General features: G+C 42.2%; 1 protein-coding gene and 1 long non-coding RNA gene across 4 annotated transcripts in view; one reads left to right on the top strand and one right to left on the bottom strand.

The window, feature by feature from the left end:
• The window catches only part of USH2A (usherin), a 577,940-nt gene extending 562,005 nt beyond the window's left edge, over nt 1–15,935 (bottom strand). The window contains exons 1-2 of the mRNA XM_039530373.1: nt 15,807–15,935; nt 4,755–5,434 (exon numbers count right to left, since the gene is read on the bottom strand). Of these exons, the coding sequence (XP_039386307.1) occupies nt 4,755–5,239 (485 nt within the window). The 5' untranslated portion in view covers nt 5,240–5,434; nt 15,807–15,935. The remainder of the gene's footprint in view (nt 1–4,754; nt 5,435–15,806) is intronic.
• The window catches only part of LOC120400977, a 98,051-nt gene continuing 77,286 nt past the window's right edge, over nt 6,366–27,130 (top strand). For all 3 annotated transcript variants that reach the window (XR_005596205.1, XR_005596207.1, XR_005596206.1), the window contains exons 1-2: nt 6,366–6,401; nt 17,663–17,688. This is a non-coding gene — a long non-coding RNA (uncharacterized LOC120400977). The remainder of the gene's footprint in view (nt 6,402–17,662; nt 17,689–27,130) is intronic.

Raw genomic sequence — 27,130 nt, 5'->3', positions numbered from 1 at the left:
GCTGGCTTATTGGTAAAGGTACCTTTGTCATTAACTGACTTGCATTTAAAACCACTAAGGGAAAAATAAATGGATTTTGACTGTTACTCTTTTTAGCCCCCAGGGATGTTGTCAATAAAATTTACTTGCCAAACACAGACTCCTATTTTCCAAGCTTACTAAAAACACATTTCTTAATATATTGTTGATTGGTCTTCTCACTGTTTTGTTTGCATGTAAACATGCTAGTTTTGGTAGATAATAAATGTGAGGGAAGGCACAGCTAAGCAGCAAAATATTTAGGAACTGGATTTACCCAGTTTCTGGATAAACAATAGTTGGATAATCCAGGATTTGTTTATTTTACTTATCTAAAACAAACACCCCCCACATTTTTTTATCCCCACAGGTGTCATGACTATAAGAAGGGAAGTGACCTTGATGTACTGAATTTTGAAAACTGGAAATTACAGATATGAATTGTGACCCACCCGTGAAAAAAAGAGGAAGAAAGTGAGATGTGTGTGTGAGGGAGAAATGATGTCAATAAAGGTGAACTAGGCATAGCAGTATCAGTTCTGGTTATGAATGGTACTTTGCATTCCAACCAGACCTGTAAAAAGGAACAGCCATTCTCTGTGACTGTTCCAACTTCCTGGTAAAACACATCCCCAGAGAGTTACTTCCGGACTGCAAAATTCTTAGAATGCACAACTCTCTGATATTCATGGATGCTATTTTTAGCATCCAGAATGTGTATGGTATTGTGGGGGAGTGAGAAGGGAAGAGGGGACAGACCAGGAAAGGGTGGTGGAGGTTGGGGGGGTCACTGCTTTATTGTCCAAAAGCAGAGAAATGCAAAGCTTTTAAAATTACAGATGCAATGGTAACACAAAGACAACTTTCTATATTATATGGAATCTTAATGTTTCTCTTTTTTCTTCCTATTCTGTCTTCAGTTTCTCAAAATGCTCACTTAAAAGGGGGACCTATAAATATAAATACAAAACATGCATGTTAACAGAACATGAAGATTGTAAACTTAGTAAATACACATTCAGCTTTAATTCTGCATCTTCGGGTGCCTATTTGCCTTTCTATTATGGAGTCTTCCAGTCTCTCGACATTACATTCCTGGGTTCTATTCCTAACTCTGGGAGCAAAGTGGGATCACGTGGTTAGAGCACATTTCAAACAGCACAGGCAAGCACACAGATTTGGTAGATTCATTCTGAAAGACAGTGTGGAAAAATGTACGAGACTTGGGTCTGTTATATTTGAGATCAGAGTGCTGTTCCAACACTGTCTGAAGTACTTGGGTAAATTTTCAGTTAAGCTAGTTGTAAAATGGGTGACTAATACTTTCCTGTCTCCTTAAATGTTGCAAGGCAGTTGTGTGAAGCCTTGGTCAGTTTGGCTCCCACTTCAGTGCACCTTCTGTTAGGGCAAATGGGGTTTGGAGTGTCTCTCTGTCCTATAAAGATTTTTTTCAAGACACAGGCAGGTCCTACTACTGCTATGAGCATGTAAGGAAAAGTTCACTACACACCCCGTATAACAAAATGGAAAAATGCAGTTCTGTCAGCTCTGGTGACGTCGTTTTTTGTGTGGTGGACTACATGCCTGCTGAGTCAGACTTCAGAGCCTGTTTGTGTGGCACTAAGCGGTTGACTGGCCTTGTGTGTGACTAGGCTGGTCCAATGTGTCTATCTGCACAGTACTCCAAGCACTCCCTCTGTCTGATGGTGTGCTGAGCTTTTGTTCCAAGTTCACTCTGCTATACCACCAGTTTGTACTCAACTGTGGTCTAGCAGCGTAACATGCATGTATATGTACTGAACGTCTATTGCCAAAGTCACAGAAACTGCGGGTATCCAATACAAACATTGAACAGAAACATTAAAATTAGGATTTTAAATTGTAAATTTCCATGATATTACACAACTGAAGGCACTAGGTATGCCCCTTGTGTAGTCATTTATGCTTCTGCAAAATGAATGCAACATAAGGAGGAAGCGAACGAAGAACTAGGCATAAGACCTTGCCTATCACTGCTACTATCTAACAGAGGTCCTGGTTCAGCAAAGCACTTAAATACATGCTTAACTTTAAGCAGATGATTAATCACATGAATTTCCATGCAAGTAGTCTTAGTATCATAGAGTTACTTCAATGGGATTATTAATCTGTTTAAAATTATGCAAATGCTTTATTCCTGAGGGCATTCTGTGCCCAAAAAAAAAAAAACAGTTCTGCACACATTTTAAAATTCTGCAAATTTTATTGTCAAATAAATGTGGAGGCTCTAGCATGGCACTGGAGAGCACAGGCCACTGGCTGCACAGAGGTGGGAGATCACTGTGCAGCTTCCCCCAGGACACCGTCTCAGCAGTGAGGCTGCACCCAACCCTCACACAGCACAAGGACTGGGCCTCCCCCAGAAACACCCCAGAGCCCTGCCACTCTGTGCCAGGTGCACCAGATGTGGGGCAGGCAGGCTCAGCAAGGCAGGATCCAAGTGTGAAGGGGCTTAATGTGGTGGGTGTCGGTTCAGAGTGTTCTTTGTGGGGCAATCTGGGTGCAGGTGGCTCAGTGGGGGATCCGGGTGCAGGGGGATCTGGATGCAACGATAATGGGACTCTGCAGGGGGGGTCCAGGTGAAGGTGGTTGGGGCTCAGTGGGAAGGTGTGGGAGGATACAGCTCAGGAGGGGGGTTGGGTGGTGGGGGACTCAGTGTGGGGGTCCAGATGCAGCTGGTTGGATCTCGGCGGGGTGGGGATCCAGGTGCATGTGGCTCATTAGGGTGGTCCAGGTGTAGGAGGAGTGGGGCTTGTCAGGAAGGGTTCTAGGCTTGGGGGGAAGGTCTGGGTATGAGGGAGGTCTCCCCCGAGGAGTTATGGGTACAGGAAGCATGGGGAGGGAAGCAGTTTGCAGAGCTTCCTACAGCAGAGGGAGAAATCAGCGGGTGGGTCTGACACAGCTCCGGATGCCATGCAGGGGAAGACTAGCAGCTGAGCCTAGCACAGGATAGGAGCCACTAGCCGGGTCTTCCCCAGTCCCGCTCCCTGCCCCACAATGATTTACCTGGGAACCCAAAACATACTGCTGGGGAGGGTTGTATGAGCACTCTTGTGGCTCCCCTTTGCTACCCCATCAGAAAGTCATTTTTCTGTGGGGAAGCAAAGAAATTCTGCACATGCACAGTGGTGCAGAATTCCCGCAGGAGTAATACTTGAGCACTTTTCTGCATCAGGACTACAATTATTCCTTGAGATCAAGTTGAAGGGGCTTTACATTTGGTTCTGTCTGAAGGTTCTATCCTTATAACCATGTCATCTGTATGTATGTAGACTTTGGTTTGTTACAGAGAGGCACCCCAGGTTGGACTTTAACATCTGTGGATTTCAGATGCTCAGGAGGCACCGGTCTTTACAAGTACTGTATGTAATATACTGTCACAGTAGTTATAACTTATAACACCCTTCAACTGTTTCACAGCTGAGTTTCCCCTTTAGCACAAGGGGTAAAGACCTGCTTTTTTGTTGCTGTAGGTCTCAGGTTCAACCACTGATTTTGACCACAATATCAATACATGTATGTGGTCCCCGGCTTAAGGCAAGGGCTTAAATGTAATTACGCATTGCATCTTAACATGTTGTATGCTTAAAACACCATAGCTCTGCGATGCTGTATGAAAATCACAAAGTGAAAATGACTAGAAACAAAGAAAAAAATATTCTAGTTTTTTTTGTCTAAGCTGAGTAAAGTACAAAAATATAAACAATCACTATCTATAATGGTACAGAGGAGCATATTAGATTTTAACATTCCACAGATATTGAAACATTTTATTTTTAATATATGTTCACCATGAACATATTCTGCTTTTCGCATACTATACTTTAAAGGTCACCTGCAAAGAGAAAAACTTTGGGGACTGAGCTTTTCTTTAAGATGTATAAAGGCAGCCTGAAAGGTTGGGGTTTTTTAAACAACCTGCTTGTGTTTTACATTAGATTCAGGTCATCCCCAGGCTGAAAGACTGATAGGAGAACTAATATAATGATATCACGTTTGCTAGGAGAGTGAAATGTAAGCAATTGAAACAAGAAGCAATTTTTAGTCAGTTTTTTAAACTTCATTTTTTAACACTTATTCAAACTTCAATGACTAACATTTGGAATAAAATAAGCCTTTGTTAAAAGGTTTAGCACCTTTCAAATTCAATAAACATCCCTCAACCTTTCACCAACAGAATATGGTCCACTCAGAGATAATACCTTATCCACCTTGTCTATCCCTAAACCTGGCAGAAATCCTCCAACAAAACTGTGGCAGCAAGACTTTATACTCCTGATATTTCTACTCTTTTTAAAGCAGGGCAGGGGTGTTAATGTTAAATCATCTTCATTCGTCTTAAAAACAAAGCAAAAAAGGGCACAACCAAACCCTTTTTTTTTAAATTTACAAATCTTTTAAAAAGTTTATATAAATTAGGATCCAATACATTTAACTGAAAAAATGAATATGGGTTTGTATATAAATATCTCCATTGAAATTAATGGTGTTACTCATGAGTAAACACTGCACGAACAGACTTCATGTGCCTTAATATTTGAAGAACATGAAGCCCCAATCTGAAATATAATTTTTTAAATGTCTTACAGTTTCCTACAATGCACCTTTGTTAAATGTTGAATAGCACAGTAATAGCAGCCTTGACTACCATGATTTTTCAGAGCACCATGAAAGTAAACACATGCAACACTACTTACATTACACCTTCTTGCTCAGGTTTCAGCCACACGGTTAATGTAAATGATGCTGCGAGCCTCTGAGAACGGGGAGTAGAAAAACAATCCTTGTGGTTACGAAAAATAAAACTTGGAGAGTTGATGGAGGAGTCTGGATGCAAATCATTCTTGTCTTCTGAGATACAAGTGCCAAGGCCTGTTGAGAAAAGTGCAGTGTAGGAGGCAGGTGAAGATCTATATGGACACTCCTGAATACAAAACCGCTGCGTACAGGACTGAATACTTTCAACAGCAATAGAACTGTGACAAAAAGTACTTCGGTCTGGCAATCCACATGTTGCTTGACTTGGCACAATAGACACATTCTTGAAAGCTCCCACATTTTCTAGCTTGGGAAAATGTCCCTGTGAGCTAACCAACGGTAAGAAGGTGTAATAAGCTAAGAGTAATGTTTCAATGGCATGAAATAGAAAGCCACCGCCCAAAGAAAGAACCAGGCAATTCATGTTTACAAAAAAGTCTCCTGCGGATAAAGAATCCCTAAATAAATAACATCATCCATCTCGGCAACACTGCTTTGAAGAAGCATGGTTCGAAAATGATGCAGAGTTTCATCTTTGGGAAACCAAGGCAGGTTTGCATTCTTGGAGGACACGGATGTTCTTCTGGCCAATGGCACAGACATGGGTGACCGCCAGCATCTGTAAACCAATACAAACAAACAGTGTCCATGGGATGAGTGCTACTTTCTTTTTTTTATTGAAGATATCCTGTTGGAAATATTAGGGGCCATATTTTTCCTTCAACTTCATGTCAGTGGGTCAAACCAGCAGTCTTTGCTCAGACAAAATTCCCTTTAACTTCAGCCTTATTTAACTTGTAGGGGTTTTGTTGGAGTAAAGAATGTAGGATTAGGCCTAATGGAAGTTTCATACATATATCTGATTGCAGAGTTTGGCCCAGTTCTATTACAGTAAAACACACAATTAATTCAAAAGTAATGAAAAAAATGCTATATTACATAAAAGCACAGTTTAGCTACCAAATATATGGATTTAAGAATTTTTTGGGGGGTAAAACTTAGAACCTCAAACTTTACAACATAATTAAAAAAAATCCATGTGCATGTCAGCGCTACAGTTCCGTATTTAAGCTATACAGAATATCAACTATACAGTTCTATATTTAAAGTTCACAGCTGTATTATACCAAAAACTGTTCACCTGCACTTATGACACAAAATGCAACACATAAAAGGTACATCCCAAGGTTGAATGAAAAATGATATAGTTTAAGTTTGCAAAAGCTCTTTGTGTCTTACCCCATTGTCCATTTGACGCAGCTCCTTTTAGCTCCCAGTAAAGCTGATTAAAAACATATCACCATCTGTCCTGTGTAAACCTTTTACTAGAAAAAGCCTGTGCTGTTTATGGACACTATAGATATCTAACTTGGGTTATATATGGACAGCTAGCACTATTTAATTACAATTGATAAATAAGTTGAGTTACCGTTATTTATTGCATTTCAAAGAAGAGGATACTGCTCCCTCGGTTTGACAATTGGCTCATTGGTAGGAACGCTGGCTGCCGTTGCCTGGCAACACCATGCTAACCCCACTTACTCTTAGTAAACAGGCCTTGGCAGCAGGAACACTCAGACTCACAGGTAAGCACTTTATTAACTGGAGTCGGAGAGCAGTCAGCTCTTTAGCCTGGCTACAAGAGCCTAACTCCTCAGGCCTGCATCTAGTACTCCTTGCAGTGGGAGTCACCCAGATCCTAGTGCCACACACAATTTTAAAGTAACAGTACACAACACACACACACAAACTTATTTTTCCCCTTCGATTTTCACCTATCTCCCTTGTGAGTTAAAAAAAAACCAGCAGATTGTCAAGCAATTTTCCGGTCACTCAAGTTTAAGGTATAAAATATTTAATACAGCAAGTGATGACCACTTGTTCCTCTTTGTGGGTTACAGAGGTTACAAGCATTTAAACTGCTGGAAAACAGACTTTACCATTGGTTTAGTATAGAATCTTGATACTTGGACAGCATGTATCTGAACTTCCTGTAGGTTATGCTACATCTGGCATGTTCTCTGCTGTTTGGGTTTGGAGGGTCAGAGGTTCTGTATGCCCTGTGATGGTACTGCTGTCTGGCCAAGAATAGGTTTTGTCATGCATCCCATACTTGTTTTATGAGCTCAGATGTTAAATGAATTCCACAGATGAGGACAGAGGAATAGTTTCTCTGTTGGACCAATTTAAAATATAGGCAGTTGTGTGAAAGCAGTTAGATTCACAGCATCAGAAGTGACAGAGGGAGCATTTACCAACTCAGAGAGGAGGTTCTTACCTATGAAATTTGGTCAGTAAGACTGATAAAAGCATATGGTGAGAAACTTTACTTGAATCTGAACTAATTTAAGTTAGACACCTGTAGAATTTTAACTTTATTTTCTTGTAACCATCTCTGACTTTTATGCCTCATTACTAATACTCACTTCAAATCGCTCTGTAGTAAATACATTTGTTTTATCTAATCCAGTGTGTTTAAATTGAAGTGTTTGGGAAACAATGTGAGGTGGCAAGTTGTGAGCATATTATTTCTATTAAAGAAATAACAGACTTCATATAAATTTTTATTGTGTAGGACAGGACTGGGCAGTACGCGATATACATTTCTGGAGGGAAATCTAAGACTGGGAGTGCTTTGGGTTCACTTTGCAGTAAAACCAAAGCTAGTAAGAGCCAAGTTGTAGGTGGCTGGCTGGCTGCCGCACAGACATAGTTGAGAGTGACTTGCATGATACAGCAAGGAGGAGTCTGGGCAGAGCCTATAGCAACAAAGCATTGTAAAGGACACCCCAGGTTAGAGGGCAGGGATGCTACTGATCAGTCTGTATTGTACCCCGTTGCGTCACCTGTGCTAAATGCATTTATAACATGGATTCCTCAATCATGACATCACTTCTGCATATAGGGTTTTATACACACACTCTAATGATTACCATGATTTGAATCGTTATTGGCAATTATAGAATTATTCTGTTTCCTTTTCTGCTGTAGGTGATAGACAAGTTAAATGCCAACATTTGCAATTTATTTTCATATGACTGCAATATCTTGTGTAAATTTAAGTCAAGAACCAGCTGAGATGGGACTGACCGATCATTTGTCTAGCTCAGTCTTTTGAATAAATTAAATTGACTCATGCTTAGAACGAAGCATGTCTGTCCATGTCATCATAAGACAGACACCTGTTATTATGCCAGTTTTGTAATGCATATTCCATTCCTCAGTACATTTCCCTCTCTGCACGGAAACTCTAGATACCCATGTTGATAGGGCACACAAGTGTGTCAGTTTTGGTATGAATCATTTGTCTGTATAGCTATAGCATGGCAGTGTTAAGACACATCCCAGTCCATGAATACCATTCTCATGTTCTCATTAATGAGCCTGTCATGAGGGAGTTGATCAGACATAGCTCTGGACAGAGCAATTCCAATTAATCTTTCTCCACTCCATATTTAAGAAACTGCAAGGTTATGTCTTTGCAGTTGAAGTAACATGGGTTGCAACCTGGTTGATATTTTCCCCAGCAATTTAGTCAAAATAGTCTCAAGTGGCTTGTGACCTGACTGCACTTGGACCTCCACTCCAGCTCTGTACTGTAGAAAACAAATGCCAACGATTCTCTGTCAAAACTCTTAATGCATATTTATCAGGTCCTTCATCCTACATGAAATGAGCTCCTAGACCACCACACTTGGATTACATCCACCTAAACTGTTACCTTTTTGCTAGGGTCATAAAATCCAAGTAGTGTTTTCAATCACTGTAGCCTGTATGTGTGTTCTGGTGATAGCACTAAGATTGCCAAGATACAGTCACTTTGCCCAGAATATTCAGGAATAGGTATCGTACCATCTCAAGGTATTGTAACATCACATACTGTGACATGCCCCAGAGTACAATCTGGACTGTTGGATAGCTGCGTCCCCTCAGTTCTCTAACCTGAGGTGCCTTTTACACTGTTTCACTCTGATAGCAGCCACTCCTGGCCAGCTCTCACAGCCTTCAGCATGTAAATTGCCCCCAGCTAAATTGCAAGAGTGCGTCAGCCAGCCTGCCACCCTTGAATTATCCTGCAGAGCGACACCAGCAGATGCCCAGTCCCAGATGACTTGTGCCCAGAAATGCACAGCTTGTCCTGCCTAGCTCTTACCTTCTAGATAAGACAAGCCTATAGAAAGTTTGTCATTTCATTAATAGAAAATGATATGCACAAACTCTGTTATCTCCAATGCAGGCTCCCAAACATTTCAAACAATAAAACAAATTTATTAACTACAGAAAGGGATTACAAGTAATAGGCATAGAAGCCAGAACTGGTTACAAAGAAATAAGAGATAAAATGCAAACTAATACCCAACTTAACAAGCTAAGTCAACTTAGAGCAAAAAAAGGTTTCACACCACATGCTTACAGCAGTTTGGTTGGATCTGTCAGCCAGGGCCCCTCCCCCAGGTCAATGATGCTTCTTTTGTCTTTCAAACATTGTTGATGTTGTGAGTAGAGATGATGGGAGAGAGATGACTTCAGGCCCCTGTTCCTCATTTTTATATCTCCAGCTGGGGTTCAGGTTAAAGAATGTCTTCCTTTGCCAAGATATTACTTTCACCCACACCATTCTTCCTGCTTTAAAAAAAAAAGTCACCTCTTAACCAAGTGATAGCTCATTTGATTATGTTGACCTCTGGCTGAGGTGTCGACTGGCCTTTTGTCTCTAGGGAATTGGTCTAAAGTTGTTTCCCCAGACTTGGAACATGCCTTAATAAAGTCATACAGTAGAATCTTTTAACTGTACATACAATGTTACCATATACATTTTACCAGGACAATAATACTCAGCAGATTATGAGTTTTAAAATGATACCACAAGGTATACTTGGTACACAATTTATACTTGGTACACAATTTACATAGTCTTGTAAAAAGGATGAACTATTACACATACATATCGGCAAGTAGAGCCTTGCAACCTGACCCAAACCCACCACTTGTAGTCAGGTTCCACAGTGTGCAGGTCAGGTATGCAAGTGATTTGACGTGTGTGTTGGGTTAGGCTTTAAAATTTGGCCGGAGCAGATTGATGACAGGTACAGCGTCGCGGCAACAGGAAGTAGTCATTTATTTACATGGGCCGGTAGCGAGCAGAGGTAGCGCCACCAGGGGTGGGAGGGCGGTGCTTGCACTAGCTGTTTCTCACCTTGACATAGCCCAACTCAATTGCCAGGACCCTACACCAGGCACCATTTGCCCCATGTCCTGCCCACCCACCCACAGTGGAATACTTCATGGTGCCCACACAGAAGGTGGTTGCCCTTACTGCAACACTTCAGTAAATCCAAGGTGATGGTGATTGGGGACCTTTTGAGTTGGGTACCAGACCCACCGCCCCTCACACTTGCATCCCCACCAGTGCTGTCGCCATGCCCAGAAACCAGAACTTGCAAAGGACTCCTCATAGGCCAGCAGTGCAGACTACTCAGTGAGAGTCAGCACTGACCATCTGAATAATTTGGCATGAGATGCATAACAGATAAGCCACCTGAACTGGAGTAAGAAGATGAGAAGATTAAGAATAGGGAAGACTAACAAGAAATCCAACAATGTTCAGATTTAAAAAAAAAAAAAAGCAAGCCTCCTTGCCAGACAGAGACCAATTTACAGCCAGGGGCAAGTATCTGTGATACAAAGAGAAGCATGGATGAAAGGGTTGTGGAGAGGTGGTGGGGTTTTTTTTGTTTGTTTTGGGGGGGGGTGTTTTCTAATGAGCACCAAAATTAAGCCCAGCAGAGAGGAACATTCTGCAGAGATTGCAAAACCAAGACATTAATTCATGTTTACAAGCCTTGATTTGTAAAGCCTGCAAAATTTGGGGGGGGGAGAGGGAACCCTGATATTTCAGTGAACAACATGTTCTCCAAGGTCCCATATTCTCTTACCTTTGTGGGTTTCTCATACAATCAATTACAACTATTAAAAAAAAAAGGAGGGGGAAATGGCCTTGCAGATAAAGCATGGGACTAAGGAGTTTGGATATCAGACTTGGATTCCTAACCCTACCACAGTGTTGAGCAAGTTATTGAAGGGCAGATTTTCAAAAGTGACCTCTAATGATGGGCATCTCAATTTTGGGGGAGCACAACTTTAGATGTCTAGGGCCTCATTTTCAGAAGTGAACACTCTAGGTGAATTCAATTACGCTGGCCCTAAAAGTGCTTGAGGTGGGCATCCAAAAGTTTAAGAGCCAAAACAAACCTTATCTTCAATGTGTAGTTATCTCATTTACAAGGAGATAATAATTTACTCACTTCATCTTAGTGTTGTGAGACTTATTTAATAAATATACAAACATGCTGTCAGATCCTGGCTACAATCTCCTGTAGAAGTGCATATATATTTTGAAATATATTTCTGCGAGATAGTTATCCCCATTTTACAGAAGGGGAAACTGAGGTCAGTTTTCTAGTGACCAATTTTGAATGCTTCAGCTTGCATAATTACAGTTGCATGCTCAGCACCCCGGAAGATGAAGCCATCACTATTTACAGTTGTGGTTTCAAAAAATTAGATCACTTTTGAAAATCGGGCCCTGAGTGGTTTGTGCAAGGCTTCACAGGAAATCTGTGGCACACTCCAGAATCCAACCCTGACAGTTTAACTTCTTATTTTAAGTGGTGTGATTAGATATGCCTAGAGTTGTCTGCCTGATCCTTTTCATTATTAAGACCCATACCAACTTTGCCAAATGTTAACCATTTGAATTGAAAGTTGTCCATGTCGGGTATCCGCCTCAGACAAAAAAATTTGGAACAATTTCAGCTACAAAAGGTTCGGCCATTTCAAAAGGATATGCAAAACAATTTATTTTCCCCTATTAAAAAACATTCTCAAGACTGTCTCACTGAGAAGCTATAGCACATCAGTGCTTTGGAGCAGGGACTTGAAATCTGGCAGAATGCAGAGGGAGAGTCAATCTTAACTAAGATAAGTAAGTCCAAAGCAGACTGCGAAGAGTTACAAAGGAACTGGGCAACAAAATGGCAGATGAAATTCAATGTTGATAAATACAAAGTAATGCACATTGGAAAATATTATCCCAACTATACATATACAATGATGAGTTCTAAGTTAGCTGTTACCACTCAAGGAAGATCTTGGAGTCAATTGTGGATAGTACTCTGAAAACATACACAACGTAAAGCAGCAGGCAAAAAAGCTAACTATGTTGGGACTAATTAAGAAAGGGATAGACAGACAGAAAATATATCAGTGATAGCTATATAAATCAGAAATGTGGGCGTACCATGAATACTGCATGCTGATGTGGTTGCCCCATCTCAAAAAGAGATATACTGGAATTGGAAAAGGTACAGAAAAGGGCAACGAAAATGATTAGGGGTATGGAACAGCTTCCATATGAGGAGAGATTAATAAGACCGGGACTTTTCATCTTGGAAAAGAGATGACTAAGGGAGGATATGATTGCGGTCTATAAAATCATGACTGGTGTGGAGAAAGTAAATTTACTCCTTCTCATAACACAAGAACTAAGGGTCTCCAAATGAAATTAATAGGCAGCAGGTTTAAAACAAACAAAAGGAAGTATTTCTTCACACAACACACAATCAACCCATGGCTCTCTACCAGCATAGGCGCTGACTCCGTGGGTGCTCTGGGACTGAAGCACCTACAGAAAAAAATTGGTGGATGCTTAGCACCCACTGGCAGCTCCCCGCCCCACCCCACCGCTCCAGCTTACCTCCACCTCTGCCTCCTCTGTGAGCGCGCTGCCATATCCTGCTTCTCCCTCCCAGCGCCTGCGCTACGGAACAGCTGATTTGCGGGTCAGGGAGAGAGGGGGAAGGAGGAGGAACGTGGCAAGTTGGGAGAAGAGGCGGGGCTGGGATTTGGGGGAACGGATCCAATAGGGGCAGGGAGGGGGCGGAGTTAGAGCAAGGACTTTGGGGATGGGGTTGGAATAGGGGGTGGGGAAAGGGTGGAGTTGGGGCAGGGAAGCGTGGGCACCCACCAGTGCTGTAGAAAGTCGTCACCTATGTCCACCAGAGGATGTTGTGAAGGCCAAGACTATAACAGGTGTAAAAAAACCCACCAAACCAGAGACGTTTATGGCGGATAGGTCCATCAATGGCTATTAGCCAATATGGGCAGGGATTGTGTCCCTAGCCTCTGTTTGCCCAAGGCTGGGAGTGGGCAGCATGGGATGGATCACTTGGTGATTGCCTGTTCTGTTCATTCCCTCTGGGGCACCTGGCATTGGCCGCTGTCAAAAGACAGGATACTGGGCTAGATGGACCTTTGGTCCGACCCAGTATGGCAGTTCTTATGTTGGGTCAGAGAGGTTCTTTTCACCGTCTCTCTGAAGGTCTGCCCAAATTATGAGCATCTGGAAAAAAAAATCTTAATTTGCATATGCTCTGGCTAAATTAAGGTTTTTATGCAGGACAACCTTTGCATTTCCTAACTTTTGAATATTTATCTTTGCAACCTTAATGTTCTTTTAATGTCGTTTGTGTGTGTATACATGAAAACTAGAATCATACACAAATGGTTCTACCAAAGTGTACTGCCACATGTGGATATTATACACATACACCCCCGGATATCTGTGTGCAGTTCCTATTTTGAAGAATGTAATACAGTTTTACAGAATTCCTTCTCGTTCAGAGAGCAACATAAATTTTTCTGTAATCAATTTCCCCACAGAACTAGCACATTCATTTACATCTGGCATCAATCCCTTTTAAGCATTACAATAATTAATGCTGAGCAAATAATTCATAACAATTGATTAATCAATTTTGCCTTGTTTTCTGTTTACTCAGACTGCAAAATTCTCAGCACATTATTCAAAATATTTTTGTAACTTTAATATACTTACACAACTTGTATTCAATACCAAACTTTCTTTCTGCAGTGTTTGCTAAGTTTCTGCTTACATAGGTCCCTGCCATGAAGAAATAGGATGACCAGACAGCAAGTGTGAAAACTCAGGACAGGAGGTGGAGGGGTAATAGGAGCCTATATAAGAAAAAGACCCCAAAAATCAGGAATGTCCCTATAAAAAAATCAGGACATCTGGTCACCCTATATGTAAACTAGCCAATATCTCATGAATTTCAAAGATTAGACTTCATTGCACAATTCAAGATTCACTTGCAGCAAGTATTCTAGTTTAAGTTTGAGTATTGATTCTATACAAGTTCCCCCAGAATATTTTCAGAAAGTGAAGAAAGGTCCATTTACATCATCAAGTTGATATTTTGAATTCAACTGATGCAGATTTTTTTTAAAAATAGTCTCAACCCTAATAAAAAACTACAATGCAAGTATATTTTAATAGTTAGAGGGGAGTTAGATCCTGACATCTCAGGAATAATTAACAACTTATTTTTAGGGGAGGAAATTCTGAGTAAGCCAGGGAGATAAATACTACAGTAAAAAATTCTGAAAGAGCAGGAGGAGGCAGCAAGTATTTTATAGAGCTGTTAAGAGCCTTTTAACAGCTTTAGAAGTACTTTACATCACAGTCGCTTTTAGCACCAAAAACTTCCTTTGCTACTGGAGGGGCAGGACTGAAATGGTCTTTCAGGCAAGGAGCTATAACAGAAAATGTTCACTTGAAATAGTACTGAGCCAGTCTGTCCACTCCCATATTAAAAAAAGACAGTGGAAAGGACTTGAGAGGACTTCCTTGCTGAGATTTCCCCTCATATTTCCATTGGGGAATGAGTTTGGTGTTGTCTTTCTGCAAGGGGAAAAGTTAATCTATTACCTGAAAGGCCAAGGCCATTTGTGTAGAAAGCTTGTACAGCTGAAACAACCCCAGCCACAGTGACTGCTTCCCACCCCAGCTACTCTTCAGTAGCATGGCCCCAGGGATTTCTCCCCCACTTTCTTTCTCTCTCTCTCTCCTGTCAACAGTACTGGTTACAGCTCCCATCTTCACTCTTGTTCTTCCCCCTGCCCTGACCCATTGCTCCATCTTTTTTCCACCATCTATATTGTCCTTATAGCGCTATCAGTCCTCTACCAGCCACTCATCTCTTTCCCCAGGCCCATAAGCCTCTCCAAGCAATTCTCTGCCCTAATCTAACCTTCTCCCCTTCTCCTAACTACATTTTCTGCCTTCTCAGACCAGCCAATTATCTTTCCCCCAAGCCATTTTATTCTCTCCCACTCAGCTCCCCACATACCCCATGTCCCCCTTACAACCTCTTTTCCTCCATCAATCCATCCTCCAGCAGCCAGAATCCCATAATGTATCTCCTATGTAACCCTATAAATCAACTCTCTATTCCCCCCAATCAACCGATTATCTCCCCGCTCCCCAGGCTCTCAATCTTCTTCTCAGTTAATTCTCTCATCTCAAATCCATATCTGCCCCACACCACAGCTCAGTACCTCTTATATAACCACTCCCAGCAGATGTTTCCTTGGCTGTCTCTGGGCCTGACCCACCCTCTTCCCAGCAAAACTGATCCCGTGTCCCCATCCAACTTACCAACAAGCTTCTTTTCACTCTGCTTCACAGGAGGGTCTCAGTAGCAAAGTCCCTGCTCCCCATGGCTGGGCTCTGATTATGGTGGGGGAAGGGAGGGGAGAACAGGCCTGCGTGATAGGTATTCCCCAGGCTGGGCCCATCTGCAGCCAATGGAGCACTAATCCTGCTCCTTCCAACCATTCTCTGAACAGCAGCAGAGTAGCACCTCTCCCCAGACAGCCATCAGAAATGTCACTGAGGCAGCTGCAGCTCAGCACACTCGCTCACTGCTCCACACAGGATGCTGTTGCTGAGCTCTCAGAGCTGGAGGGGAGGAGGCCCTCCACAGAGCAAGAGGCCTGGGCTCACCAAGTCATTATGATGTTTAACACACATGCACTTCTGCATGTAAGAGTTGCTCTGTTTTCAGAACGCTAAATGATAGAATCCTTAATCAATCCTGTCAATCTAACCCATCATGGGGTACACTCACCACTAGGGGCACTTCCTTGTGGCCACATCCAGGGATTAGCTCCACTATGCTCCAGCACTTCTTTTCTTGCCTCATGATCTCTGTCTCTCAGACTCAGCCCTCCATCCAGGTGACTGTACAGTCTTTTCCTTCCAGCGTATGGCAATCCCATTGGATCAGCAGCCTACTAGCCATTCCAGTCAGCCTTCTAGTCCGAGGGTAGGTCCAGTGCCACTTTCCCAGCAGCTGGTAAGGGACGCCAGACTTGCCCACTACTCCAGCTTCCAGTCCAAGGGCCCTATATTTGGCAACTGTGCAGGCCGCTTTCCCTCAGACCCTGTTGCTCTCTCCCAGCCTCTCACTGAAGCTTACTCTGTTCCCCCAAAGCCCAACTTCTGACTCTCCCTATTCTGACCCCCCCATCCTCCCAGCTCCCCCATTCTTACCTCCTCCTCTCTGCCTCCCCCACTCAGTCCTCCTTCCCCTCCAGGTACCAACCTGGGGCCTCTCCCAATCACAGCTCCCTCTTCCAAGGGTCCCCTCCCCAACCCCCCGTCCCCACCTCCCACGCTGCCGTGCCCTCACCCCAGGGGCCGCACCACCCCCCCCCCCCCCACCCCCCCCCCGGCTCCTCCTTGTACCTGTTCCAAAAGGGGGGATGCTGCAGAGCTTAAAGGTGCAGCACCCAGGGGCAGCTGAGGAAGCAAACCTGTAGGCAGGGGCTGTGTCAGCTGCAGATTGCACTCTCCTGCCTGCCCAGCAGAGACTCAGAGCATCTCCTATTGGCAGGAGGCTACCATGCAGTTGTTTGCCAGCAGTAGGGGCTGAGCACTGCTACCCTTTGCTCCCACTATTTTCCCTCCTCAGACAGAAATCTGGTTGGGGAAGGTTCCCCCTTTACAATTGCACCCATGCCTAGCACAGTGTTTAACTATATTACCTCAATCAAAAGTTAGCTCTTTGAATCATCCCAAATGAACTGGGTTTTGCCATGTCCTAGCCTTTGACAGAGCAGGCTGGGTTAGTTGACTCAAGTTATCTCTTCTTTGTTAGGTGTGGAGTAAGGGACTTCCTGACTACAACACATTTTTCTCTCCTGAATTCCCCAGTTCCACTGTGTGCCATTTTTAACAAAGCAAAACAGATGCCAGCAGAGTGCCTTGGGGAGCCACTTTGACTTTCTTCAAACTGGTGTTTATTCTGTGCTCTTACTACTACCTTTCTCCCATGGCCCTTTACAAAGTGCATTCCACTAAAAGAGACAGTAATCTCCCTGGAGCTATGGCGTTAACCAGGTTATGCTTCCACCTGAAAATGAAACATTAACATAATTCATCTTTTTACCTTTGAGCAGTTTATTATTCCCAGTTATCTTCCAGGGGTATTACATCTGCCATAATTATATGCACATTTCTGCATGGTCATCTTGTGCACTAATTTTATACTTCAAGTTGTTTGAGTCCCTTTCAGGAATACATTTTTCAGTAGAATTTTCTTTAAATGGAAGACAGAGAGTCTGGACCAGTTTGGATATGATAAATCAACAGCCTTCCAAGTGGGAAACGTTAGTGTTAGATTAAGGGAAGTAGCATGATAAGCAAAGGGAGTACAAAACATTGTCAAAAGACCAAAATTCTAATCACAGCTCTGACAATAGTTGTTTTGTAGCCTTGTGCAAGTCACTCAATGAGGTTTACTAATCTGCAAATTGAGAACAATGATACCCACTTTGAAAAGTACAGGCAAAAAGCAAAATATAGAAGGGCTATGTATTTTAAGCTTCTGGTTGTAAGCTCTCTGATAGTAATCCAGGCACTTTTTTTAAAAAAAATGTTCAAAAAACAGTTTGGTTAACTTAAAAATAATCCTTGTTTCAGATAGCAGCAGAAAATGAGCTCATAAGGTATGTTTGTTTTACTGCTATTCTCTCATTTTCAATAAAACTTGTTAAAGAAGAATATGGTTGTGGAGGTTGCCTCAAAGAGATGAGCATCAGACTAAGAAAAGGTGTTGCAGGATAATGGGTTTCTGGAGTGTAGCCCAAATAGTCATGGTCTTGGTAAGACAAAACTTGGACAGAGGTGTACTCAGTGTATTGCAAAGGCTGCCTGCCACAGCTCTAAATACCAAGGAGGAAACACTATTTGGCAGGGATGCAGGGGATATTATCCCAGTGTAAATCCATTCCTTCTCTGACACCTTGAGCCAGTCACACAAACCTCTTTATATCTCAGTTTCCCCCCCCCCCCATCTGTAAATCTGGGATAAAAATGCATGTATACCAGTACCTCCTTTATCAAGAGTGTTGCAAGTATTACTCAGTAATATTTGTATAGTACCTTAAAGTTATTGGTGGGATATAAATGCTAAGTATAATTATAAAAAAGCATGATCTAATGAATTTCAGCCCAGTTTTTATATGAAAGTTGTTTAGATAAGCATCCAAACAAACATTTGGATTCTTATCCAACACAGACCTCAGACATTTCAGATTTGCCTAAAGTTAGTCACTATAGTACGTTTTTTTTTTAAAAACCACGCTTTGTAGAATGACTAGTACTGTGTTTCCATTGCCGTGAGTTACTTGATAATCTTAAAAATTTAACCAGAATTTATTTATACATTCCTAAATGTATTGCAGAATTTCAAGATTCACTGAAACACTTGTAAGAGGTCCATTATAAAATTAAGCCACTTTGTTTGTATCCCTTCAAATCAGTTTATACATACACACACAAAAAACAACCCACACCAATTCTAAACATTTTACTGGACAAGATGTGACATTTTCCTTTTTTATATTATAAAAAAATGCAAGCAGAAAATGCCACGTAACTTAGGTGATCAGTTGCAGACCTGCAAATAATGAAGAGTGATTAATCGAAGACATGGGCCCATTCTTGCAGTATCTATGTGAGAATACCTGTGCCATCACGAAGCCATTTTTGTTACCATTTTAAACAATTACTTTTTTTTTTCATTTTGAAGTTGAGTCAGATATCTGGATAGCTATCCATTGCTTCTAGAACTAACACAATTAGCAAAGCTTTAAAAAAGTTTCATACGTATGGTTGCACATTTAAAGAAAAACAATTATATTGACTATAGTGGTCCTTCTCAAGACAGCAAATATAAGCAACTGAAGTTGGAGATAAATCTGTTACTAAGAATGAAAAATTACAGGTCAAATTCATCCCTGGTTTAACTTCATTAAAACCAGTGGATTTTCCATGAACAGAGTTTGGTTTATAAAATTTAATTATTCAAACATGTTCAACAGATATTTTCTGCCAACACATTTCAGCCTATGGGTTGTTCATAAACTATGTGCTTCAGCTGTAGCCCTAATTCTGTAAGCTATTTTCATACAGGTGCCCTTCATTTCCATTGAGTCACATTGACTTTCCCAGAGCTTAATGATTGCACAGATGATCACATAGCTACTGCAAGAATGGGCCCATGTCTTTGATTATTCACTCTTCATTATTTGTAAGTGTGCAACGTTGGGGGATTGGTCCTGCTTTGAGCAGATGACCTCCTGAGGTCCCTTCCAACCCTGATATTCTATGATTCTGTGAAAGGGTCACCTAAGTTACATGGCATTTTTGGTTTTCTGCTTGGATGCCCTATTTAAAAAAAAATACAAGATGGCCATACAAACCTTTCCATTGGGAACTTTCACACAAACATATCTGCATGGGTATTCTTGAGACTTTCAACTTTTTCCTGCCACTGCTTGCATCCGAAGAAGTGGGTATTCACCCACGAAAGCTCATGCCGCAAAACATCTGTCAGTCTATAAGGTGCCACAGGATTCTTTGCAACTTTTTCCTGAAGATTAATAATAATGAAGCACAGTGCAGGGAGATATGAAACCCTGCAATTCTCCTGAGAAGAGTGTAACAATTGTGCTAAATTGTAGCAAGTTTTTTGCTGTGGTCACATGCTCAGAGGAGATTATGCTGAGACCACCTAGCTTTTAGTTACTAAATTCTAGGTGTGAAATCCAGGTTTCTGGAAATAGGTCACATTCACCTACTGTGAATGTGAATCCACCTCATTCATGTTGAGATATACATGTTAACAAGTTATGACTAAGTGTAACAGATGGAAGTTATTTAAGTTATATAATAATTTTTTGTTCAATAAAGGGTCAGACTGTCTACTAAATAAACCATTTTTAGAGGGGAAAAAGTTAATTTATAACAAACACTGGTTTGTTGTTGAAGATACAGTACAATATAGTTTACCACTTTGGTATCCTAAATTTGATCCTTTTTCTTCATAATTCAATATGAGCAATATGTTTAGTCCTGCAGCTCTTGCATTATCAGTCCATTGAAATCAATTGGAGTACTCACTTTTATAACGGCTGAAGACACATTATGAAATATTGTCAACATTGCTAGTGTAGTATCTATAGAAGTGCCTGCTGAGATTTCATGATTCAGAAATGTATGGCTCAGCTTAGAACCGCAGCAATACAATGGCTGGTGGGGACAGCTGAAAGTGACCTGCTCTTTTCAGGTGTGCTTAGAGCCAGTTCACACTAGTAGGTAAAGATCATACCCTGTGTGACCCAAACCAAGATAGGTTAAACTACCCACACAAGCTTCCAGCATAAAAACTGGTTTTAATTGTTAGATTGACACAATGTTTGGAGTCACAAAGGAAAATTATATGTACAGTCAGGGTGACTATTATGCTGTCCAGAATGGTTCAAGACTAAGAGAGCCAACCTCAGGGCAAACTATTAAAAAAAAAAGTGCAGGGCAAACACCCCAAACTAGTGGTATGTTCTATAATTTGATTTCATCAATCCAGTAACAATTGTGAACTCCTGGAGCACTATATCAAGTCTTACCATGGAGTCACAGGTAGTCCCCTTGGGCACTCGTCTATCTTGCTACCCAGGACTTAGGGATAAATGGTCACATATCAAAGATCACAAAGTATTTAGGTCCCTCCCAGTCTCGAGGCGCTTCTCACTCACCTCACATCAATTTGTATCTTAGATCTCACAGCAAAAACTGTGCTTGTAGCCAATCCTATAGTAATTAAGATTTATTAACTAGGGAAAAAATTCATATAATTGTAGGACTGGAAAGGACCTCAAGAGGTCTTCTAGTTCAGTCCCCTGCACTCAAGGCAGGACAAAGTATGATCTAGACCATCCCTGACAGGTGTCTAACCTGCTCTTAAAAATCCCCAATGATGGAAATTCCACAACCTCCCTAAGCAATTTATTCCAGTGCATAACCATCCTGACAGTTAGGAAGTTTTTCCTAATGTCCAACCTAAACCTCCCTGGCTGCAATTTAAGCCCATTGCTTCCTGTCCTACCCTCAAGGTTAAGAATAAAAACACACACACCACCTCTTTCCTCCTCCTCCTCGCAGCCTTTTATGTACTTGAAAACTTATGTCCCCTCTCAGTCTTTTCCAGGCTAAACAACCCCAATTTTGTTTTTAAATCTTCCCTCATAGGTCATGTTTTCTAGACCTTTAATATTTTTTGTTGCTGTTATCTGGACTTTCTCCAAATCTTTCTAAAAAGTGGTGCCCAGAGGTGCACACCATACTCCAGTTGAGGCCTAATCAGTGTTGAGTAGAGCAGAAGAATTACTTTGGGTCTTGCTTACAAGACTGCTGCTCTTACATCCCAGAATGATGTTTGCTTTTTTTGCAATAGTATTACACTGTTGACTCATATTTAGCTTGTGATCCACTATGACGCCTGGTCCCTTTTTGCAATATTCCTTCCTAGGCAGTCACTTCCCATTTTGTATGTGTGCAACTGATTGTTCCTTCCTAAGTGGAGTACTTTGCATTTGTCCTTAGTGAATTTCATCCTATTTACTTCAGACTGTTTCTCCAGATCATTTTGAATTTTAATCCTATCATCCAAAACACTTGCAAACACCCCCCCCCCTCTTGGTATCATCCACAAACTTTAGAAGTCTTCTCTGTGCCATTGTCTAAATCATTGATGAAGATATTGAACAGAAGTGGACCCAGAACTGATCCCGGTGGGACCCCACTCTATATGCCCTTCCAGCTTGACTGTGAACCACTGCTTACACTCTGGGAATGGTTTTCCAGCCAGTTAGCCACCCACCTTACAGTACAACCTAGATGGAGCTATTTCCCTAGTTTGTTTATGAGAAGGTCATGCGAGAGATGGTATCAAAAGCCTTACTAAAGTCAGGATACAACATCCCTCCCCCGCCAATCCACAAGGCATGTTATCCTGTCAAAGAAAGATATTAGGTTGGTTCAACAGGATTTGTTCTTGGCAAATCCATGCTAACTGTTATGTATCACCTTATTATCTTCTAGGTGTTTGTTTGCAAATTAATTGCTTAAGTATTTTCTTCATTTTCTTTCCAGGTACTGAAGTTAAGACAACTGATCTGTAATTCCCCTCTTTGTAATCTGTAATTCCCCTTATTCCCATTTTTATAGATGGGCATTATATTTGCCCTTTTTCAGTCTTCTGGAATCTCTCCCATGACTTTTTGAAGATAATCACTAATGGCTCAGATATCTCCTCAGTCAGCTCCTTGAGTACTCCCAGATGTATTTCATCATGAAAACATCTAAATTGTCTAAGTAATTTTTAATTTGTTCTTTACCTATTTTCACTTCTGATCCCACCTCATTTTCATTGGTGTTCATTAAGTTAAATGTCCAATTGCTACTAAACTTTTTGATGAGGAAAAAAAGTCATTTAGTACTTCTTCCATTTCCACATTTTCTGTTATTTTTCTCTCACTCCCCTTCCCACCCCTATTGAGTAATGGGCCTACCCTGTCCTTGGTCTTCCTCATGCTTCTAATGTATTTGTAAAACATTTTCTTGTTACCGTTTATGTCTGTAGCTTGTTTAATCTCATTTTGTCCCTACATACTTGTGTAATTTGTTTATGTTCGTCCTTTGTAACTTGATCTAGTTTCCATTTTTTCTGGATTCTTTCTGGAGTTTCAGATCACTGAAGATTTCCTGGTTAAGGCAGGGTGATCTCTTGCCATACTTCCTACCTTTCCTATGCAGGGGGATGTTTGCTCTTCTGCCCTTAATAATGTCTCTGAAAACTGCCAACTCTCAAACTCTCCTCCCCACTTAGACTTGCTTCCCTGAGTTTGCTGAAGTGTGACTTCTTGAAATCCATTCTATTTTGCCGTTTTCTCTCCTACCATTCCTTAGAATCATGAACGCCCTAGGTGCCAGCTTCCCCTTCGGGTCCTTGACCCCTCCCACCCCAATTTAACCCCTCAAGTACCCACCCCGTACCACCTCCTCTCCTGAGTATGCCACATCCCCACTCCGCCTCCCTCCCAGAAAGTCCTAAGTGCTACCAGACAGCTGTTAGGCTGCAGGCAGGAAGCACTGGGAGGGGAAAGAGAGGGGACATGGTGTGCTCAGGGAAGGAGGTGGCAGCAAGGAGGGGGTAGGGGGGAAACTTGGCTGCCAGTGGGTGCCGAGCACCTGCTAATTTTTGCCCATGGGTGCTCCAGGTCCGCAGTACCCCCAGAGTCAGTGCCTATGATGAACTACCATTTCATGATCACTTTCACCCAAGCTGTCTTCCACTTGGAAATTCTCAACCACTTCCTCAGAAATGAAATCTAGAACAGCCTCTCCCTGGTGGATTACTCCACTTTCTGAGAGAGTTGTTTACAGGTTAAAAGCAGGCAGCTTATAGACACAAAGGAGTTATAGACTACAGTTCCAAAAGGTGACAGATGTATCATTCTGTCAGCACTGAATGTCTTTTAAGGCTAACCCAAGTTGACCTGGGGATCTCTGCTTTTGTTTCCTTGCTCCCAGGGCTTTGGAGTGGAGCCCAGAGCTGGAGCAGCGGAGCTGCAGGTTTTTGCCTGGAGCAGGAGCAGAGCCAGAGCACAGCTCCAAAGCCCTGCTTGCTCCAACCCTGTGACAGTCCAAACAAAAACAATTCCTTTTTATAAAAAAAAATAAAATAAAAAAATAATTTTAAAAATCAGCTCTTTATTTCCCTCTTCCAGAATCCAAATTGATGAGTTGAACACTTCCACATGTAAACTGTGCAGGGGAGGTTAGCAAAGTCTTTATATGGTGATGTTTCAGAATGGCCAACTTAGTTTTGATAGTCCTTCTTGATGGTCAAGGGAACCACTCCTGGTGTCTGAGTTGACAAGAGCAGGCTTTTTTACAGTTATAAAGTTAAAAAAAAACCCACCACCCTTATATTTCCTTATAAACATGGGCTACAGACATAGGAAAGATTAGTGCATGCAGCAATTTACAAGTATTTTTATAGAGTTTAAACACATCCTGACAAGTCTAACACCTATTTGAATACTAACAGAGGTGAGCAGATCTGCTTTCCAGCTATGAATTTGTCAGTGCTCAGCTGATGCAAGAGCTGGCACCCGGTCTACCAGCATCCATGACATTTTCTCTTAAGGTATTCAAAAATTAGTGTGACTCAGTTACTGACAACAAAGCTGGACAGATCAGTAGGACAGCAATCTGCTCCTGACTGAATTCCCAGTTTCCTAATTGCAATGCATGATTCTTTCAGTTGCCCTTATTCTGACATATTGGAAAGGTTACTCACCCTAGCTTATTCCAGAAAGGTTTTTATAAATTGTTCTCTTCTTCCCGTCTAGTTTTAGATCTCTGTATAAAATCATACGCTTAGAGTAAGCTGGTAGGATAACAGAAACACACACACCACAAAGGTAGTCTACAAGTTCCCTCCCCCTGCCTCCAAGAAAGATTACAAGCAAGCAAATAAGGTAACAAAAGCAGAAAAGGAAGCAAAAGATTCTGGAGCTTGAGATTTATCCCAGTACCTGGCTATGGGTGTCCAGCTTGTCTTCCAAGCAGCCAATTCATAATCAGTTCATCTGTGCAAGGGTGGGGAAGGAACTGAACTGAGGTGAACCCTTTGTTCGGTGGAGATCACTTAGAACCTTGTCAAATACTTTCAGTATTAGTCATGGCTGCTCTTTCTTCCTGTGAAGTGGCCAGTGCTGCTTTTCCACATTGGTGAGATGAAATCTCTTCATGACTACATACACTATCCTGGGGAACTGACAGGATATAGTATCTTGTTCCTCCCTGAGGTCTTTTTATCTTCAGGAGCTTCTGTAAAGATTCCAGTAGAGAAAGTGCCTCCTAGTGCTCAGTGTGCCTCACCACTGTGTCACTCTTATAATCAGAAGATGGGATCCTTCTTTCTGCCATGTAAAGGTCCTGAGAGGGCCCACTGATACATCTTTCAAGCCTGAGTTAAGGCACCACCGGCAACTTATAATGAGACAGCACAAGCCGCACAATGAGCAGACTCTGGAGGGCATTTGTTTCACATGATGCCAGCTATTTCTGGCTACAAAATGCTCATACAGGATATTGCTTCTTTGATAATAAAGCTGTGTGTCCTACTTATGTGGAACAAATTCCTACTTCGTTTCATTGAAAATCAGAGTGTGCTTGAGGATTGATGATTTGGCCCAGGATGAGTACTACTTCCCAAACAAACTGCAAATAATTGGACAGTGGAATTGCCCTATGCAAGTGCTTTCCTTTTGAAGCCACCTACCTATTGTAAATTATGAAAAATAGCTGACTAGGTAGATCATTTACATGATAAAGATATTCCCTAGTCAATGTGCTTCAGTCCTGACCAGTGCTCTAGGTGTGAGAAAGTAATTCACACCCCCCGCCTACTCAGTGATTGGCTACTCCTCTCAGATTAGTAACAAGGGAACAATTAGTTGTCCTTTTTATATTTGTATCTATGCAATGAGAACAATTTGTTTGTGTGGATTGTTATACTGCCCCTCTGGGTGTGGTGTCTGGATTGAAATCCAACTCCTTTTCCACAAGCCACCAAACCGCCATGAGATACCTTTCAAACACTAGTAACCAAGTTGGATTTAAACCAGTAGTTTAGTAATCCAGCCCCCTCCAGTGTATAAAGAGAGGACAGAAGGAAGGAGCATTACCCTTGTAAAAATCTTTCGTACTTGAGTCTTGGTTTAAATCTCTTAATTATATAAATTAAGAACATGCATCACAACAACAATTTTAATGAAAGGAGCATTGAAGGAACTGCAGTATCAGATAATAGAATGGGTTCAGTTGCTGGTCTTTCCTCGGATTCCCTCTGTGGCTATTATTAACTTGACGATTGTATCTTCATTCCCCCATATGGAGAATACTGACCTACTCCACAGGGATATTTGACTAGAGCTGGGTGAATACTAATGTTCCAAATAATTTATGAAGAGGACACAAGACAAAAATCAAATAGTCCACAAACAAGTTGCAAAATTATTCAGTGCATTTAATATTTTAAAAAGTCATCCATGAGTTTCTTCAGATAATTCCAGATCTTTAGGTTTACAACTAGTTTGCTATTTTTGCAAAGTTTGGGCTGCATTTGTATGTGACATAGCAAGCCATAAAATATTCTCTTTGTTCCCTGATCCGATGATTTATGTCCAAACAACAGTGTGAATTTCAAACCTCACATACTAATGTAAAATTCACAAATTGAAATTTGCACTATAGTTGATTAGTTAAGGGCCAGATCCTCAGCTGGTGTAAATTTCAGTGGAGTTATGCTGGGATTTGATCCTGTTCCCATTGAAGTTAATGGCAAAGGCCCAGATCCACATAGGTATTTAGGCTCCTGACTGCCATTGGATTTCAATACATGTGTGGATCTGGGTGGATCCTAGCAGGGTTGCCAACTTTCTACTTGCACAAAACTGAACACCCTTGTCCTACCCCTCTTCCAAGGCCCTGGCCTCACTCACACCATCCCCCTCCCTCTGTTGCTTGCTCTCCCTACCCTCACTCACTTTTACAGGGCTGGGGCAGGGGTGCAGGCTCTGGGGTGGGGCCAGGGATGAGAGGGGCTCTGGGTTGAGGCAGGAGGTGGGGTGTGGGAGGGGGTATGGACTCTGGGCTGGGGATGCAGATTCTGAGGTGGGGCCACAAATGAGGGATTTGAGGTGCAGGAGGCAGGGGCGGCTCTAGCAATTGCACCGCCCCAAGCAGGGCAGCACGCTGCGGGGGGCGCTCTGACAGTCGCCAGTCCAGCGGCTCCAGTGGACCTCCTGCAGACGTGCCTGTGGAGGGTCTGCTGGTCCCGCGGCTCCGGTGGAGCATCCGCAGGCACGCCTGCGGGAGGTCCACCCGAGCCGCGGGACCAGCAGACCCTCCGCAGGCACGTCTGCAGGAGGTCCACCGGAGCCGCCGGACAACCGGACCCTCCGCAGGCACGCCTGCGGCAGGTCCACCGGAGCCGCCTGCCACCCTCCCGGCGACAGGCCACCCCAAGCGCGCGCT

This window comes from Mauremys reevesii, linkage group 3, assembly GCF_016161935.1.
Source record: "Mauremys reevesii isolate NIE-2019 linkage group 3, ASM1616193v1, whole genome shotgun sequence".
NCBI lineage: Eukaryota > Metazoa > Chordata > Testudines > Geoemydidae > Mauremys > Mauremys reevesii.
The sequence above is the reverse complement of the archived record's forward strand: the minus strand, read 5'-3'. Positions and strand labels throughout refer to the sequence as shown.